Consider the following 18,684-nt stretch of genomic DNA (forward strand, 5'->3'; position numbering starts at 1 on the left):
AAATAAGGTATTTTTTTCTTTTTAATTATATGTATGGTGGCTGTGCATGTAGTGCAGGTGCCCAAGAAGACCAAGGACATTGGATATCATGGAACTGGAGTTACAGGTGTTGCAGCCACATGATATAGGTGCTGGAAAACCAACTTGGGTCCTATAAAAGAGCAGTATGTACTCTAACCACTGAGAAATCTCTCTCCAGCCCACAAGCAAGCTATTTCTACACCTCCATTGCATACAATCTATGGTTATAAACAAGGCCTCCATGCAAATGATTTAACTATGTATGCCCCATCCACAGGCACTACTTTTATCTAATCCCATAAGCAACATAAAGCAATGAGTCTTTCTTGTAAGACCAGGCCAACAGGAATCATCTGCCTTATACTAAAAATGGCCATAAATTTTTTTGTTTTAGCAAAAGATAGTCATTTCTTCACCTTCTGAATCTGTCTGGCTCTCTAAGTTCCTCTGAACATCACAATGTGGCCTTGCAGCTTCCACGATGTCATTTAAAAGGAAAGGATGCTAGGATAATGCCACAAACACACAGCAAGCTCTGCTCACAGTCCTACTCAGCCTACGATGCCCTTCAACGTAGGCAGCTGAATCCTGTGATGTCAAGCCTGTGCTTTCAATGCCAATCAAGCTGACAATCTCTGACACTAAGTGATGGACACCTACAGGCTGACTCTACTGCTCTTCATCACAAAACTTATTTAAAAGAGGCACACACAGCTCTAAGAATATGTTGAGAAGCCAGGTGGTGGTGGCACATGTCTTTAATCCTAGCACTAGGGAGGCAGAGGCAGGAGAATCTCTGTTAGTTCGAGGCCAGCCTGGTCTACAAGAGCTAGTTCAGGACAGGCTCCAAAGCTACAGAGAAACCCTGTCTCGAAAAAGGAAAAAAAAAATGTTGAGAAAGCCAGCTTTCTGCCTGATAAAAAGATACCGTGTGACTGGGCACGGTAGCACCTGTCTAGAATTCCAGTACTCTGGGAAGCTGAGGCAGGAGGACTGCCACAAATTCCAGGACAGTCTGGGACATAATGGAAGATAAGACCCAGACAAACAAAGATAAGATGGCATGGACATAAAACATTCACAAATGTGTACGGAGTAGTTAAGATTTTTATTCTTTTGCCTTATTTATGCGGCATCGCTAACTTTCCAAAAAGACAGAGTATCTACTCTTAGTTGAGTGGAAGGCTGAACACACAAGGGGGCTCTGCAAGTCAGATGGCAGCGTACCTGCCTGAAAGAAAACTGCAGGTTCTTAGTGTAACTGCTCTAGGCTGCAAATGACAGAACTCAAATGCTGTACAAGAATGTAAAAAAAAGGGCTGGAGAGATGGCTCAGAGGTTAAGAGCACTGGCTGCGCTTCCAAAGGTCCTGACTTCAATTCCCAGCAACCACATGGTGGCTCACAACCATCTGTACTGAGATCTGGCACCCTCCTCTGGCGTGTGGGCATACATAGAGGCAGAATGTTGTATACATAATAAATAAATAAATCTTTAAAAAAAAAAAAGAATGTAAGAAAAAAAGATGCGCCGGGTGATGGTGGCGCACGCCTTTAATCCCAGCACTCGGGAGGCAGAGGCAGGCGGATCTCTGTGAGTTCGAGACCAGCCTGGTCTACAGAGCTAGTTCCAGGACAGGCTCCAAAGCCACAGAGAAACCCTGTCTCGAAAAACAAAAAACAAACAAACAAACAAACAAAAACAACAAGAAAAAAAGATGCAAATAACCCCTACCAGCTGCAAGTGGACCAAATAGTAGACCTCACATTCATATTCAAGGAGAAAATAAGTCTGTGGCATCTTACTTTCCTGTGTGAAGTAAAAATGATAGACAAAAAAGGTTTTGGGCTTGTTTGTTTGCATTTAGTTTTAAGACAGAATTTCCCTGTGTTGGCCTGGTTGTTCTAGAACTCACTCTGTACACCAAGCTGGCCTCGAACTCAGATCTGTCTGCCTCTGCCTCCCAAGTGCTGGATTAAAGGCTTGCACGACAATCACATGGCTAAAAAGTTGTATTATTTTTAAAAATTTTAAAAGAAGAAAAATTTTGGCCACAATGAAAAAGCACTATTAGTATTAACAGAATTCTATATGGTTCTTATCCTCTAGATTCAAATATTTCCTTTTTTAGTTGCTCTTAACTGGACAAATACTATTAATTTCTTAGTCCATCAGAGTCCTGGAATTTAGTTTTCTCAGTCGGTCCTAAAATGGCCCCAGGCTTCACTTCTATTTTTCTACAAATATTTTTACTTTTTGTTCAACATTTTAAAAAAGAGTATTTTAAAGCCTAAATTGTATTTTTTGTCTCTAAGTAAAAGAACCCTTTTAAATTACACATCAGCACCACTAGCAAGAGTTGCATCTTTAAAGTCATTTACTTTGCTCTTCCTCTTACATTATCAGATATCCATGTAGATGAGGGCATAGCTACCTAAACTGCACTTTAGACTGGCTAATGCCACAAGTCAAAAAGTAAAAGCAATTAGCTTTTAAAAACTGTATCAAAAGCATGTTTAAAAAGGCTCCAGATGCCAGGCGATGGTGGAGCATGCCTTTAATCCTAGCACTTGGGAGGCAGAGGCAGGTGGATCTCTGTGAGTTTGAGGCCAGCCTGGCTGGTCTGCAAGAGTTAGTTCCAGGACAGGCTCCAAAGCTACAGAGAAACCCTGTCTTGAAAAACCAACAACAACAAAAAAGAATGGTTCCGGTCTCTGGACTTCCTCTATTTGTTCCATATGCCAGCAAATCGTCAAAAAAGAAAAAAAATCTGCCCTGATTTCTCTGTTTAGTGTCCTACTAGGGCTGAGTCTTTTAGGTTGGAAAGATCAGCTCAGTCTTGCCAGTGGCAGGAAGGTTTCTCTGCCTGAAGGTGTGAGAGGTAATGACAGCTCAAGATTACCACAATCTCTGAATTCCTACTGCCTGACTTTGGTAACAAAGTGGACACTTCCTTTTCAATTTCTGAGCATATTAAATGAGTTCAGAATGCACTGGTCATTTAGATTCTACAGGATTATTATATAGGCAAATAAAATACTGTTTCCTAAGTCCTGTCAGAAGTGATTCAGAGCAGAAAAAAATTTAATGAGGGAAAAAGAATTGTAATCTTTAACATATAAACAAGGTATAATAAACTTTAAACCACTGTACAGGCAAATGTGCCAGTCTTCTGTGGTTTAGAGGCCTTTAGCACACTGAACTAGACGGAGGGTCTAAGAGCCTGCTCTGACCTAAGTGTCGGGACTCCATCTGTCACTACTCTCCAGATTCGTACACTGCACACTGCAGTGCTATTTGTAAATAAAATCGTGTAGATGAAACATCTACAAATTCCACCTTCACTTATTCGATATACATTAATGAACTATTCTGTGCCAAACACAGAAGGAAAGACTGAGTGGACAGCAAGATGAAAACATGTCCTCAAGAATTCTCCACCAGAGGAAGGATTTTACCAAGCAGGATTTTAATTTCAGGTTCATGCATGCTGGAATCTGTTCTGAGTGAATGCATCCTCTTCTTATTTCTGAACCCCTTACCAAAATCAAGACACACATGTCCATGGAATGAAATTGCCTCTAAGGGTTACTCATAAATACGTCACTTTGGCCAAATCTACAAAAGAAAAGCTTTCTCTGGCCAAGGGCTTGCACACACTTCGCATTTTAAGCTGAAATGAATGTACAGTGCAAAGTGAACGGTCCATTATGGAAATGTTGACAGACCTACACCACCAGTGGATGCAATTACAACACTGCATTTATTGAAAATTAATGAAGTCCTGGATTTTTATTTATAAAGTGGGTATTATTAGTTTTAGATTGGTTTCCGCAAGCCAATAGTCCAAATTGAATAAGATGATGGGTACAGATTGCACCGATCTTCACTCTTATCCATTGCTTGCAGCCTATGTGCATTTAAACCAAAAACATTTGATATACACTAACTATAAATTATTTCCTTGGAAATCTCTCAGGCATGAAGAAAAAGCCTTTTAAAATAAATTTAAAATATTATATGCTTGATGGTGTATAACCGAAGGTTTAATCTCACCACTAAAGGGGCAGTTACGATGATTTTGCAATAACCCTGCAGACAATAATCAAGACAGCTCCTGTTGTTCTCTCAGTAAAATCTTCGTAAACACAGCATGGATAGACTGTAATTTGATATCTGCAAGATCAACAGCCATACCTCATGACAACTCCTAATATAAGATTTTATTCACCATTAAATTGAGCATTTTCCTCAGAAGCAATAGAATAGAAAGCACATTATTTACCAGGCATTGTCCTATTAACTATAGATTAGCACATCAAAACAGACATGCTTTCTCTCTAAAAAAAAAAAAGTGCAAGCCATAAAGCAGGCTCTAAAACGCAGATTAATTAGCTTTATCAAACTTGAGAAAAATCTATCTGTGTCCTATTTCCAATATCATTTTTTCCAATATTATTTTTAAACAACTGATTCCAATTACTTTCTACTACAAACATTAAGAAATATCCCCGAAACAAAGTTAAGTTCAAAAACAAATGTCTCATTTCTACTTCAAAATGAGATTAATATTATTCAATTTCTGTAAATGAAAAGGAGGGATTAGAATCCAACACAGATGCTGACAAAATTTTAGAAAATTGGTACATGTGTAACTCTGAGAAGGGTTAAAGACAATGTAAATTAGTATCAAAGACATTCAAAATGGAGATCACTACAATTCAATTACTGCTCTCTCGCTCTCTCCTACACAGCATGCACACAAACACACACATGCACACACTCACACATATACCCCAGTGCATATCGTTATTTAAATACAAGTAGGGACTCCCTCGGTATTTCAGAATTATAATAAAAGCATCTTTCACTCACCAATGCTGGATTTTCTCTTGGCAGTTAGTGACCACCTGTCATGAAAACAGACAACTACTCATGAAAAAAACAGGGCTAGGCATAGAGACAGAAAATCAGCATCAGAAAACTACAGCAGTGTCTTTACAGATTTGCTAACACCTCAGTGGACATTTTTATTTGTCAAAGGTACAAAGATGGGCATGTTAGTTTTTAAGCAATGCACTTTATCACAGCCCTCTAACGCAGGCTGATAACTGCAGAACAAATGACAGCTTTCCAATTCAGACTTTGGTACAAAACCTGCTTCATAACTATTAGGTGACATATGATATAAGATAACTAGCATTTTGTACAATCTACAGACCATTTTCAATGTTACATATTTTCTAGGATACACAAATATTATAAACAACAAGAAACTAACGTAACATCCACATTTCAGCAGGAAAAAAATGACAGTAGTGAAAATATTTTATTTTGTCAGCATATCTCCAAATGTTTCCACCTGTGATTTTTAGTCTGATGTATTAAAAATGAATTCTTTTTTCTACTGTTTTCAAGAAGAAATACTTGGGATAAAGGGATGCTCTGAACAGCTCATTCCCCCCACACTGAATTGTGATAAAATGGTATGCACTTGACACCCAATTTAAGCTGTTTATAATATTAAAAGAATGATATTACGCATAAAAGTTATGCTTCCCTTTAAGATATTTCAGTAGATTCTCAAATACTAAGAAAATAAAAATAACAATCATCACAGGAAAAAATGCAATCAGAAAAAATTACAGTTAAGCAGAAATTTTAAAATTAATATTATTTTCACAAACTGCTAATCACCTATTTTTGAGTTCCCATCCATAAAAACTGTCAAATATTAATCTAGAGTGCTGGAGCACCATTTTAAAGACAGGGAAACTAAGGCACAAAAGGGAGGCCACATGAGGAAGACAGCAGCATGCCCTAGTTTCAGTTCCAGGTTCCCAGATCAATCCTAGTCCTTGATTATGCAAAATGTGTCTCACACACACACCCCAAAAATCACATTTCTTTTAGTGCTGTCACTAAATTCCTCTATTCTAACATTTAATTCCAAAAAAAATAAATAAATAAACCCTGTCCTCCCTTTTGGACATTTTAAATAGTAAGGCAGCAATCCCGAACCAAAATGCATGCTGTAATCAGATACTCGGCCATACTGCACATTAAAACACATTAACTCAGCATAAAAAGTCCCTACAGAATGAAGATCTGCAGTAAGAATCAATCACACAGCAACACTTAATAACAGTGGTAATATATAATAGAGCACTGACTTAACATCTGTAAGAGTCTACTAAAGTCACATCAGTCCATATCACTGTTTTTCACTTGGCAGGAATTATAAAAGACAAACAGAATTAGATATAATTTGAAAAAGAAAAAAACAAATCTTTGCAAAAAGAAAATTTATGAAGTTTCTATTTAAGAACCCCATTAAGATGAGACCCAAAAACAGTCGGGATGTTTCCAGTCCTAGCAGGAGTGTTTCCAAGCATGAAGTGAGTCAAAAGCACAGAAAGAAAAGCCCTGCAACCCGTAAGAGCAGAGTGTTCATTAACCTCTACATGATAATCCTTTCGTAGCTGCATATTAACTAGTTACATATTTATAATCATTTACATTATTTAAAGGACCTTCGATGAAATTTTCTAGGCTATATCCATTAGTAATGGTGTTAAAGGTTATGGAAGATAGTCTACTTAATGTTTCCAGGAAGCCTTTTTAATTAGTAAATATGTAAATTTGGCACACACGCTTTTCATGTTTAAAAACAAGTCACTGGTAGCATGGCATGTGTTCTTGCCATCACCCACACAGCTCTTCTGCCTGGTTCTAGTCATGCTTCCTCACTCCCCACCCCTTTTCTTTCCTAAAATAGTCCCCCTAAGCAGATATTCAAAGACAGACCAGCAACAAAACTACTGTACGAGCCACATTCTCACTACCAAAATACTGTTTTACGTATGCAGTCTTCCTGGGTTTCACACAGCATTCACAACACCACACACAGTAGACAAACATATACAACAGAAGCAGGACCCTGGAAATTAGAGGAAACTATTTCCAAAGAGGCAGATATGGAAATGCATGAAATAGTGGATAACGAGTTTCCTGTGACCAAAAGCATAATTATATATGTACACACACACACATCATCATCATCATCATCATCAAAAGGCTATTTTTCGAGACTTTTTTAATATAACTGCCAAGGGAAAAAAATTCTAAAAAAAAAAAAAAGACAAAATCCAGATTCAAAGCTGAATGCACCTGAGTTGTAAAATCTGATTTTTCTGTTAAGTTAATACCAATTTATCTAATTTCTTCTGCCATGCTAACTTCTTAAACTATTAAGTAATGACAGTAAGACAGGGGTCTGATTCTACAGGCAAGTCTCTAAAAATAAGCAAAACAACAAAAGGTGTTTTACCACTTTGGTGACCTCCACAAAAGAAAGGTCCCTATAGGTAAACTGATGCCAACTTTGTTTTATTTTTTTTTTTTTTTAAAATTATGCCTGAAAAGTCTCTGTAATGCTTTATAAAAATAGTTACTTAGCAGGCTTGTACTACTAAAATAATTAACCTAGGAAATTCAATATAATAACTAAACATTTATAAATATGTTAATACAGTAATATAGCAGTGAGGCCACAGTAAAAGGGCCCTTACCTGACAAAGCCCTGTTTAAACAAACTATCATTAACAACCCTGTGAATATACACTCATCTGTACATTTAGGTACAGACCTAAGACTTCATATGACAGTCCATTCAAACACTTCAACGACACAGATCTTAATCTCTTTGAAAGGAAAGGAAGCATGCTTTCTGAGATGAAATAACTCGTCCCAGAAGTGGCCACATGAAATCAGTTCTAAACCACAACTCTCTGACCCCAAGCGCACAAGGCCTTGGACAAGTCTGCCTCCAACCTGGAAAAGTGTAATGGTGGCAGGAACGGCTGCTGCATCTGCAGTTACTGTAGCCACTTCTCCATGTCCTCAACACAGCACCCACATGTTCTGTTACAAAGGGTCAAAATCATGCCTAACACACTGTATACTGTAAAAAAAATAAAGACAAAAAACTAACAGCTTGTTGTTCTCCTTAGAAATGGATTTTTAAACATTACTTTATAAAGGAAAGAGAAGGGGAGTTTAACATGCGGTGAGCTCTCTTGTGCTTATTTGTTTATGCTATTTATTTTGATAACGGACCACAAGGGGGCATCAACCCATTCGATCTCCAAGTGCAGCACAGCAGCAGGGCAACGCTGGACTGATGCAGAGAACCCGCAATGTTATGTGCACTTCTAACCCCTGATCCTTCTCTCAGGAAGGCTTCGCTTCACTTCTAAAACTGCTTGCCCTACCTGCAACCTCAGATTCTTCCTGCATAGGTTACTGTATCAAGATCAGTTTGGAAGCAGATGTGTCAGTTTCAAGACACATCTTCCCATTAGGTTGTTTAACTGCTCACTGCACTGGAGCCGGAGGATGCTAGGCAAGCATGGTCACCTGAGCGCATCCTAAAAGATGAAAGAACCTTTTCTAAAATGGCAGGCTGTCAACTAAGGAGAGAGCTATGTATCCCTACAACAAAGAACTGCATAAAGGAAGTGTACTTTCAACAAAATCAGTAACAATTACAACTTTGCTGCTCTGGTAACACAAAGCCTGCAATCCCAGTACTCAGGAGGCTGAGACAGGGGCATGGAAAGTTTCTGGCCAGCCTGGGCTAACATAGCAAGACTTTGTAAAAACAAAAATTCAGAAAATTACTCATCTTTTAAACACAAGTGAGTCAGGATGCAGTAAGCAAGAGTAAAGAGCAATAGACTGAGGTTGCTGTAGTAAAACCAGCATGGGGGACAAAAAAACAATTCAACTTTAGACAACTTTATAGTTGACATATACCCAAAATGAAACTACCACCAACTCTCTAAATGCTGTTACACCACAGCACTTCTTAAAACACTTAAAATGTTACTTAAAAGTGTTAGCTTTCCTCGATTCTCTAATGCAGGACTGGGAGATATTCTTCCAGTACTCACCCACTCCCCTCACCTCTCCTGCCTGGTGCCTGTCTTGATACCTTGTTTGTCTTCCTTACAGCTTAGGACTCTTTTCCCTTTTATGATTTATCTATCTCTCACAACCCCAAGTACTCTGGTAACACACACCTTTCTCGTACTGGAAACTGTGGGAATGTTTACATTTACAATCAGTAGCACTTCTAAGAATGAAGACACTGTCATGTTCCTGGGATTATTGAAATCCACAAGCCAAAAGTTTCAGGAACAGGTTTTATTCACACTTAGAGCTTAGTGTGTTTTAGAGTACACAGATTTAACTTGGTAGAACGCTTGCCTAGCATAAATGGAACCCAAGATGCAATCCCCAACCCAATGATGGGGGCATACACACCCATAATCCCAGCATTGGGAAAAAGAAAATAAGTCTTCCTCAGCTATAACTAATCTTCCAATCATAAGGTCTTATCTCCAAATAAGAAAAGAATCTGTTACTGAATGCCCCCTGTAAATATAACATGTGCAATGAAACCTGAGTACTGCATAGCCCATTACAATAATGTGTGGCCATTTTACAGACCTAAGATAACTCTGTTCTCAGTGCTTTGCAAGTTTTATAGCTACAAAGGGGCTGAACTGTACTTCTGGATCTGAGGGCTTCCTGGACAGCTGGTATGCCTATTACTTGACTGGGAACATCCATCATTCCATGTCCATTTGCATACCTTTCTATGGAAAGCTACTGTTTCCACACACACACACACACACAAAAAAAAAAAAAAAAAAAAAAAAAAAAAAAAAAAAAAAAACAGGCCCTTACAGAACTACTTTTGAGCATATATAGCCCCAGAATGGAGAAGGCCCATGCCTGCTGCTACCCAAACCAACTTATCCATTTCAGATGTGAGAACCAAAGTAATTACAAGGGGTGAGGCGTTCCACCACCAGGAGACACCTGAAACTGCAGGTAGTAAAGTAAATGTGCAAGAAAGCAAGCAACACACACACACAAAACCACCCTGACTTCACGGTCAATTTTTGCAGAAATTCCTTTCAAGCATTGCTGTGGTTTACAACTGACTTAAGACAGCCAGTGTGGTGAAACTCGTCACACAGATTAGGATAACATACCTACCTGTACACTCAAAGGAAACAATTCATTAAACAATGAATACAAACAGTAAAGGGGAGGGGGTACTAGTAATTCGAAAGCAAAATTAAAGCAATCTGAAATTCCATTCTGCACTTTAAGATACACCACTGTCAGACTGTTGGAAAGCTAAGTTAGTCATACAAGTTCAAAGCTCGCTAAGAACTGGAAACACCAGATAAATAAGAAAATCACACTTATCAAGGGAGCTAAGAGTTGTCAAAGTAATAGAAGAGGAACTAGGAATTTAGAGGGAACTGGGAAACGAGAGCTGATCCCCATGATGTGGTTTTAGGCAATTCTGTGCCTAGGCAAGAGTTGAGCATTATGGCTGGCCCTGAGCAGACATCCACAGCTGAGGACAGAAGCAAGCAACAGAGTCTGACAAAGCAAATAAACAAAATGAGACCTGTGAAGATGTAAGCTAGTTTCCATTCAAGGACGCCTGTCAAAGCCTGAAGCTAAAAGGGCTAAAAAAAAAAAAAATTAAAAATAAAATAAAAAATGTAAAAAAAAAAAAGCTAAACCAAACCTTTGGGAAGAGGTAGAAATGAAACAAAAACTAAGGAGATCAGAAGGTTCGAAGAAATGTAAACAAGCTGTCCTCTCAGACAAAGTCCCAAAGGAACTAAAACTAGCACCACGCACTGCAGTCAGCACCTGCCGGGAGGAGGCTAACCTTGGCTTCCTCATACTCTGCCCATCTAAAGGAAGACACCATCTTCAGACACATCTACCAACCCTGCATTTAACCTAAAATGACTACAATGCCACAAAATAGAAGCCCATGACCTGAGAGCAGACAAAAGAAAGGAAACAAAACAAAAAGATAACTATCTGGACACTGGTGTCAATAAAACAGGGTACTAAAACTAGAATGCACTTGTCAAAGAGGATACAAGAAAAGATGGAAAAGTTAAGAAAAGACAGAAAAATTTTTACTGGAAAATGTCTTTTGAAAAAAATTAAATTTAAATAAAAATGCTACGGCTGTGGCTCTAGCTCAGTGGCAGAACACCTGCCAAGCAAGTGCAAGGCCCTAAATTCTTTCACCAGACAGAAAGGGGAGGAAGGGAAGGAGAGAAACAGACAATCAAAAAGAAAAATCACACAACTGAAGTTTCTAAAAATACCAGAGTCAACATTAAACAGAGACTATGCAAAACATAAGTTAGTATTTCTTAACATCTGGACACACAATATAGTTAGTGATGAAAACCAAGAAAAAAAAATTTGGATATAGCTGAAGGTGAGAGGCCAGAAAGATGGCGTAAGCTTTCAAAGGAGCAACAAAACTTAAAGTTAGAGCTAACTTCTGCATAAAATGCCAGAAACTGAAGACAACAAAATAAAATCCTGAAGTGCTGAAAAAGATAACTGAAGAGTCTAGCATTACTAATACATGCACAGCAAAGACATTCTCCAACATGAAGGAAAATCTGAAAGATTTTCAACAGTTAACTGAGAATTCCACACCAGATTTTCATTCTTCATTAACAGAAACACAAATGAGCTTTCTTCAGCAGCACACATGCAGAAACTCCAGAGCAACTTGAAGTCATGCAGGTCACAGGGGTGGAGGTCAAGATGAGTACTCGCCATGTGCAACAATTAAATACAGCATTACAATGAACAAAATGCACACCAACAAAATGTACGGAAACAATATTCAAGATGTGGGTAGGAGCCACGAGAGCCTTGAACCTTTAATCCCAGCACTCAGAAGGCAGAGGCAAGTAGATCTCTGTGAGTTTCAGGCCAGCCAAACCTATATAGTGAAACTCAATCTCAAACAATCACTATGAGGAGGAGGGGAAAGGAAAAGAAAAGAAAAAGAGGTAGGGTAAGTACATGAATTCATGCTGGATCCGGATAGTAGAAACCTAGTATAAATTTGTAGCACACTGAGTATTAAGGTACACACAGTACACTGTACTAACAATGTACCTCAATGGTCCATTAAAAGACATTAATAGCCAAAAGTAACAATAAAGTTATGTTTGATTCATCCAAAGTCAGCATAAAAGGGGAAACAGTAAAGGAACAACAAGAAACTAGGTAAAACAGAATGACAGTGAGAGACCACGTCATATATCAGGCTGGCCATCATTTAAAAGACAAAACAGAAAACAAGTATTGTTGAGGAGCCACTGAGAACTGCTGCTGGGAAGGTAAAAGTGTAGAGTCACTGTAGAAGTCATGAGGCAGCTCCTCAACCCCAAACACAGATGTGGTCTATGATACAGTGTTTTAACTTCTGACTGCATCCAAAGTAAACAGAATGTGTCTATGGCAGCATTATTCACAACCTTCAAAAATGGAGGCAATACAAGTGTCCACTTATAAAAAAGTATCATATAAAACAACTTCTAATACACAGTAGAATACAATGAAATATTGCTTATCCTTAAGAAGGAGAACTAATTCTAGACCTGGATATGCCAATATGCTAAGGCAGAAGTATGAATCCCAGGCTACTCTAAAACACAAAGTGAAACAAACCTGGAGATCAGGGACCTCCTTCCCAGGTCCTGTCTCAAAACCCAGACAAGGCTGGAAAGGTAGCTCAATTGGGTAAAAGCATTTGCCATACAACCATGAGGACCTGGGTTTGAATTTCTAGAATCCACATAAAATTCAAACACACACACACACACACACACACACACACACACACACACACCTGCAATCCCAGGCTTCTACAATGAGACAAAGACAGGAGAATCCCTGGGAACTCAAAGGCCAACTAGTCTAGTGTATGTGAAGGGGGTAAACTCTCTCACTCTCTCACTCTCACAACAAGGTTTCAGTTCTCTGAGAAGGGCAAAACAAGTGTCTCTCCCAACAAAGGGCTATTTATCCACAATACAGGGATGAGAAAGAGAACAAACACAAGGCCTAAGCCAGCCTCACCAATGTCTCCAGGATAAATCCAGCAGCCCATTTCTGAGTCACAGCCAAACTTGACCAAGCTTGTGCAAGTGTGTCCAAAAATGATAAAACTAAACTTAAACCAATTAAAGGTATACTAATGTAACTTAACCCATCATTTTTGAAATGACCTAACTGTTCCTAAATTTCCCCTAGCTGTCCTTAAAAGGAGCCTGCATGCTCCTCTCAGGGTCGTCACCATTTTGTACAGGTAAACAATCCCACATATACTGGTATAATAATCGTTCTTTGCTGTTACATACTATTTGAGACTGGGGTCTTCCTTCAGCGTTTCCTCGGACCCTACATATTCAGCACCTCACAGCAAACAGACACTGTCTCAAACAAGGTGGAAGGCAAGGATCAACACCTGAAGTTGTCCTGACCTCCGCAAGTACACCATGGCATGTGCATAGCCACATTCATAAACGCATAGAAAGGTATACACAAGTACACATCACACACACAACAAAAGGGGAGACTATGATGAATGCTACAACAAGCATGCTTTGAACATATTACACAAATCCAACAAGCCAATGAAAACAGGGCAAAACTATATGACTGCTTACATGAGCTACCTGGGTTAGTCTAACTCAAAGACAGAAAAGCAGAGTGGTGTTTGTCAATGGATGGGGGTAGGATAAAAAACAGAGTTACTGTTAAATGCCACAGTCTAGCTTTCTAAGAATAAAAAAAAAAAACGGCTTAAAGACAAGTGATGACCTTTTTACCACAAATTTTAAAATAAAAAGTAAAACAGAAAAACGATAAATTTCAATAGTATTTAGACATAACTGCTCTAAAAGAAAAAGATGTCAACTGAAAATTAAAACCACAACTACATGCTATTATTAGACACATACTTCAAACGGATACTGAAGTTAAAAATGACATCACAAAAGACATACTAATATCTAATAAAGGCAATATGAAAACAAGAACATCTTCAAAGATGGAAAAATAAAATTTCAAAATGGTAAAGAAGTCCACTGACCAGAAGTTACGACAATCCTAAACTGTACACAGTGAACATTACAGCTTTATAAACATAATGAAGTTGATGATACACATCTCTTGATAGCCCAAAGTACCAGAAAAAATGGCCATAAAGTACTTGAACAAAACATTCAACCAACTGGAGCTAGCAGAAGAGATACTGAAATCAAAAACTAAGGAATTAAATCTATCTGCAAAAAAAAAAAAAAGAAAAGAAAAAAAGTATTTGCCAAGAAAAGACCATACATTCACCCATAAAGCAAGAATCAAATTCTAACTTTGCAATTATATGGTCTTTGACCACAGTAAGATTATATATGTGAGCTACCTAAAGTAATAAGAGCAAAATGCAAAAGACCTAACAAAAAGTAGATATTAATGATCTTTAAAAACAAGAGAAAAAAAACCTTAAAGAAAAATTAAAAGCAGAAATTTATGAAGGAGAAAACATATTTACAAAACAGAAAAATCAACAAAGCTTAAAGTTGATCCTTGAGACAATTTCATTGCCTGATAAACTCCTAGGAAGACAAATAAAATTATAAATAACAGTAATTTTTAAAGACCACTTCAAACTACTGGTTTTAAAAAGACAGGAAATAATATCATATGTATGAGATATTATATTGTATAAATATATATTTTATATTTATACACACACGCACACAAAAAGGGGAAATGGTGTAGGAGGTCCTTTTATCTGTTATCCCGTTCAGTGGAATACAAACAGGGGTCCCTAATAAACCTAGGGGAGAGGAATGGAAGAACAAGAGACAAGAGAAATGAGAAGCCGTTATATAGCAAATGGGCAAGGGGGAGGGGAGATGTGTCAGGTCTGCTGGAATTCAGGCCTAGAGACATCCCTAGCTGATAAGTAAATACTGAGAGTCTATGATTGTTGACTAACAAAGGAAAATGCTAATGTTTTCTAAAAGCCTGGTGCCTGCAGGTCTCAGTAGGCTAATGTCCTAGGTCCGGAACTTGTGAACTTAAGATGGCTGTAAACAAAATGCAGATCTCAAAATATAGGTCTTTGCTTCCAGCAGTCTGTGTTGCTTTCATTGGTTAATAAAGAAACTGTCTTGGCCTGTTGATAGGGCAGAACTTAGGTAGGCAAAAGACAGAACTGAATGGGGGGGGGGATGCATGCCATAGATCCACCTAAGACAGACGCCAGTGAGAATCTTTGCCTGTAAGCCACTGCCATGTGGCAATATGCAGATTAATAGAAATGGGTTAAATTAATGTAATAGTTAGCCAATAAGAAGCTAGAGGTAATGGGCCAAGCAGTGATTTAATTAATACAATTTCTGTGTGGTTATATCGAGGCTAAGCTAGCTGGGCAGCTGGGATTAGGTCCTCCTTACTACACACACAGACACACACACACACACAATCGCTTTCCTAAACTTACACAGTAAGAAATGGAAAACCTGAATAGCCCTTTAAAAAACAAACTTGTCTATGTTTTTAAATCTCCAATCTCTAGAAACTGTACTAGGCCCAGACCATTCCATTAACAAATTCTTCCAAATACTTGTTATACATACTATCAATAGGGGTAGAGATGACTCTGCAGGTAAGAGCACTCGCTATTCTTCCAGAGATCTCAGTTCAGTTCCCAGCACCCACACTGGGTGGCTCACAATTGCCTATAACTCCAGTTCCTCAGGATCCAACAGCTTCTTCTGGCCTCTAAGGCCACCAGCGTGTATGTGGTGCACGTAAATTCATGTACACACACACAAATAAGTAATAATTTTTGAGAAAACAAATGCTGAGGGGGGTAGGCATAGTTAGTGAGAATGTATATTAGTGCAACCACTATAAGAATAAGCACTGAGATTATACTTACACACACACCAAAAAAAAAAAAATCATGTTCCAACTATGCCACTTCTTGGTATGTAACCAAAGAAATCAAAGACAGCATATAAAAGATACATACTTAGCCTTTACTGCTGCACTAGCCACAACAGTCAAGACATGGAGTCAGTGTGATCATCAACAGATGATTGAATGAAGAAAACGGTACATAAAAATACTATCAGAGGTAAGGATGTAGCTCAATTGGATGTAGCTTGCTTGCACCACCATGCAAGGCCCTGAGTTCAATGCCCAAGACACCATGAAACCAGGCATGCAGGCATAAACCTACAATTCAAGAACTTTCGAAGTGAAGAGGAAGATCAGAGACTTAAAAGTCATCCTTAGTTACACAGGCAGACCCTGTCTCAAAAAAGACACTATTCAGCACTAAGGAAGAAAAAAAATCATGTTGTCTGCAAGAAAACGCATGGTATCATCATGTTAGACAAAACAGGCCAGTCAGACAAATTTTACACAGCTTTTGTGGGGGTTTTGGTTTTGTTTTGTTTTGTTTTGTTTTGTTTTGTTTTGTTTTGTTTTTCATATGGAAACTACAGATTGGGGTCAGAGAAAGACACCAAAGCAGAATGGAGACTATTGGGGAAGAGGAAAGGAATGGGAGCACACAAGAAGGTAGTCAAGGGGACAGAGAAAAGTACATTATATAAAGGAATAAAATGGCAGTGAAACCTGTTATTTTATAACTTTGTACAACAAATACTGATAACATGAAAATTAAATTTAAAAGTTCAGTAACAGAAAATGATGACTACATATACAGTAGAGTATTAGACAACTATAAAATAGGCTAAGGTATCTCTAGGAGCTAAAACAATCCCAGGTATTACATTTAATAAGATAAACAAGAAGCTAAACAAGAAGTGCTACCTTCTGTGTAAGGAGGAAGGATGGGATAAAGGGGCATATAATAATACTTGTTTAGTTTAAAGGAGGAAACACAATGAGGTAAATCAGAAATAAATTAAAATAGTTATAAGGGCATAGAGATGAAAACAAATTCCTTATATAGTTGTGATTCTGAACCATGTAGTGTTTTATATATCACAAAAGTGAGAGATTAAAAAGTAAATACTAATAAACTCAACATAATACAAAAGTTCACCTCAGAAGATTCCATTCTGGAAGAGCTAAAAAAACTATAGAGAAAATCCTGCATTTTTAGGTTTTCAAGGTGGCTCAATGAAAGTTGTGCTCGAACAAACCTGGCGACCCAAGCTCAAGCCTCAGAACCCATAGAAAGAAAAGACTCCACGAAGGTGGACTCTGACCTCCATGCACATGCTACGGCACAAAAACATACAAGAGTAAATAAAAAGCTAAAAGAAAATTTAAAACTTCTGTGCATTAAAGAACACTATCAAAAATATAAACAAAGAAATCAGGAAAAGTATGTAAATTACATACTAGAGTTTGCTATCCAGATATACAGAATTTTTCTAACAACAAAATGACAAATCAATTAAAATACAGGCAAAGGATATCAATAGAAATGTCTCCAGTGGACACACAAATGGACAACAGGCATGTGAAGAGTTGGGCAACATCCTTAGTCATTAGAGAAACAGAAAATATAAGCACAGATTCCTCTCCAAGCCTATTAAGACAGCTACAGCTGAAAAGGTGGAAGAAGTGTTGACAAGAATGTCAGAGACTGCATTTTCATATGCTGCTGGAGGGGATATGACGTGCAGCTCCTACGGAAGACAGTGCAGTGATTCCCACTACTACAGGATTCAACCACTCTATTACCAGGCGCAAATGCCAAAGAACTGAAAACGGAGACAGAATAACACTATTCACAACAGCCAAAGGGCAGAAAGAACCTGATTGTCTACCAGATTAAAGGAAACCAAATGACCCACAGATGCACAATGGAATATTACTCTGTGACAAGGGGATTAAGTTCTAACCCAACACAAACCTGGAGGTGTCAAGAGAAAGAAACCAAAAGCTTAGCACAGACAGATGATCTCAATTGCATGACAGACCTAGAATACATGACTCCTAAGAGAAAGCAAGCTAGAGATTGCTAGAGAAGGAAGGTAGCATGGAGCAGCTATCTGTGTTTCTGGCTACAGCCTCTGAGCGCAGAGATCAAAGGGTTTAGGAAACAATGGTAAGAGTCATAGGCCAGTATCACTGAAGTATAAGTGGTTTAGATGGCAAAACTATCCACAAAAACTAAGATGGCTGGAATAAAGATCTCTAAATTCTGCTACTTCTTCTTGACAAGTCTTTAAGCTTAACACCAAAGCTAGGCAAAAATCCTGAAGATACAAATGGGTTTAAAAGCAGGCCAGCCTGGGCTACACTGGAACACCTGTCTCAAAACAAAGAGAAAACAACTTCAACATCAGAATTATCAGACTCCTTTCAATAAGTTACTCATAGTTTTTCAACTCAGAAAAAAAGCATTTTCTAAACCTGAATATTCAATCATTAAAGCTCTCAGAAAGCTGTTGTATAAACTGGGGTACTGGTACATGTCTATAATCCACCGACTTGGCAGAGACAGGATTGGAAGTTTGAAACTAATCTGGGGTAACTAGTAAAATCCTGTCTCAAAACAGAAAATTAAAAAGCACTAAGGTGGGCGGTGGTGGCGCACGCCTTTATTCCCAGCACTTGGAAGGCAGAGGCAGGCGGATCTCTGTGAGTTCAAGACCAGCCTGGTCTACAAGAGCTAGGTCCATCCAGGACAGGCTCCAAAACCACAGAGAAACCCTGTCTCGAAAAACCAAATAAAAAAAAAAAAAAAAA

General features: G+C 38.3%; 1 protein-coding gene across 1 annotated transcript in view; it reads right to left on the reverse strand.

Moving 5' to 3' along the window:
- Uri1 (URI1 prefoldin like chaperone) overlaps positions 1–18,684 on the reverse strand; it is a 56,920-nt gene that overhangs the window by 30,859 nt on the left and 7,377 nt on the right. Inside the window, exon 2 of the mRNA XM_050124507.1 lies at positions 4,897–4,931. Coding sequence (XP_049980464.1) covers positions 4,897–4,931 — 35 coding nt within the window. The remainder of the gene's footprint in view (positions 1–4,896; positions 4,932–18,684) is intronic.

This window comes from Alexandromys fortis, unplaced genomic scaffold (genome assembly GCF_014885135.2).
Source record: "Alexandromys fortis isolate MF-2015 unplaced genomic scaffold, M_Fortis_MF-2015_v1.1 scaffold_198, whole genome shotgun sequence".
Lineage (NCBI taxonomy): Eukaryota > Metazoa > Chordata > Mammalia > Rodentia > Cricetidae > Alexandromys > Alexandromys fortis.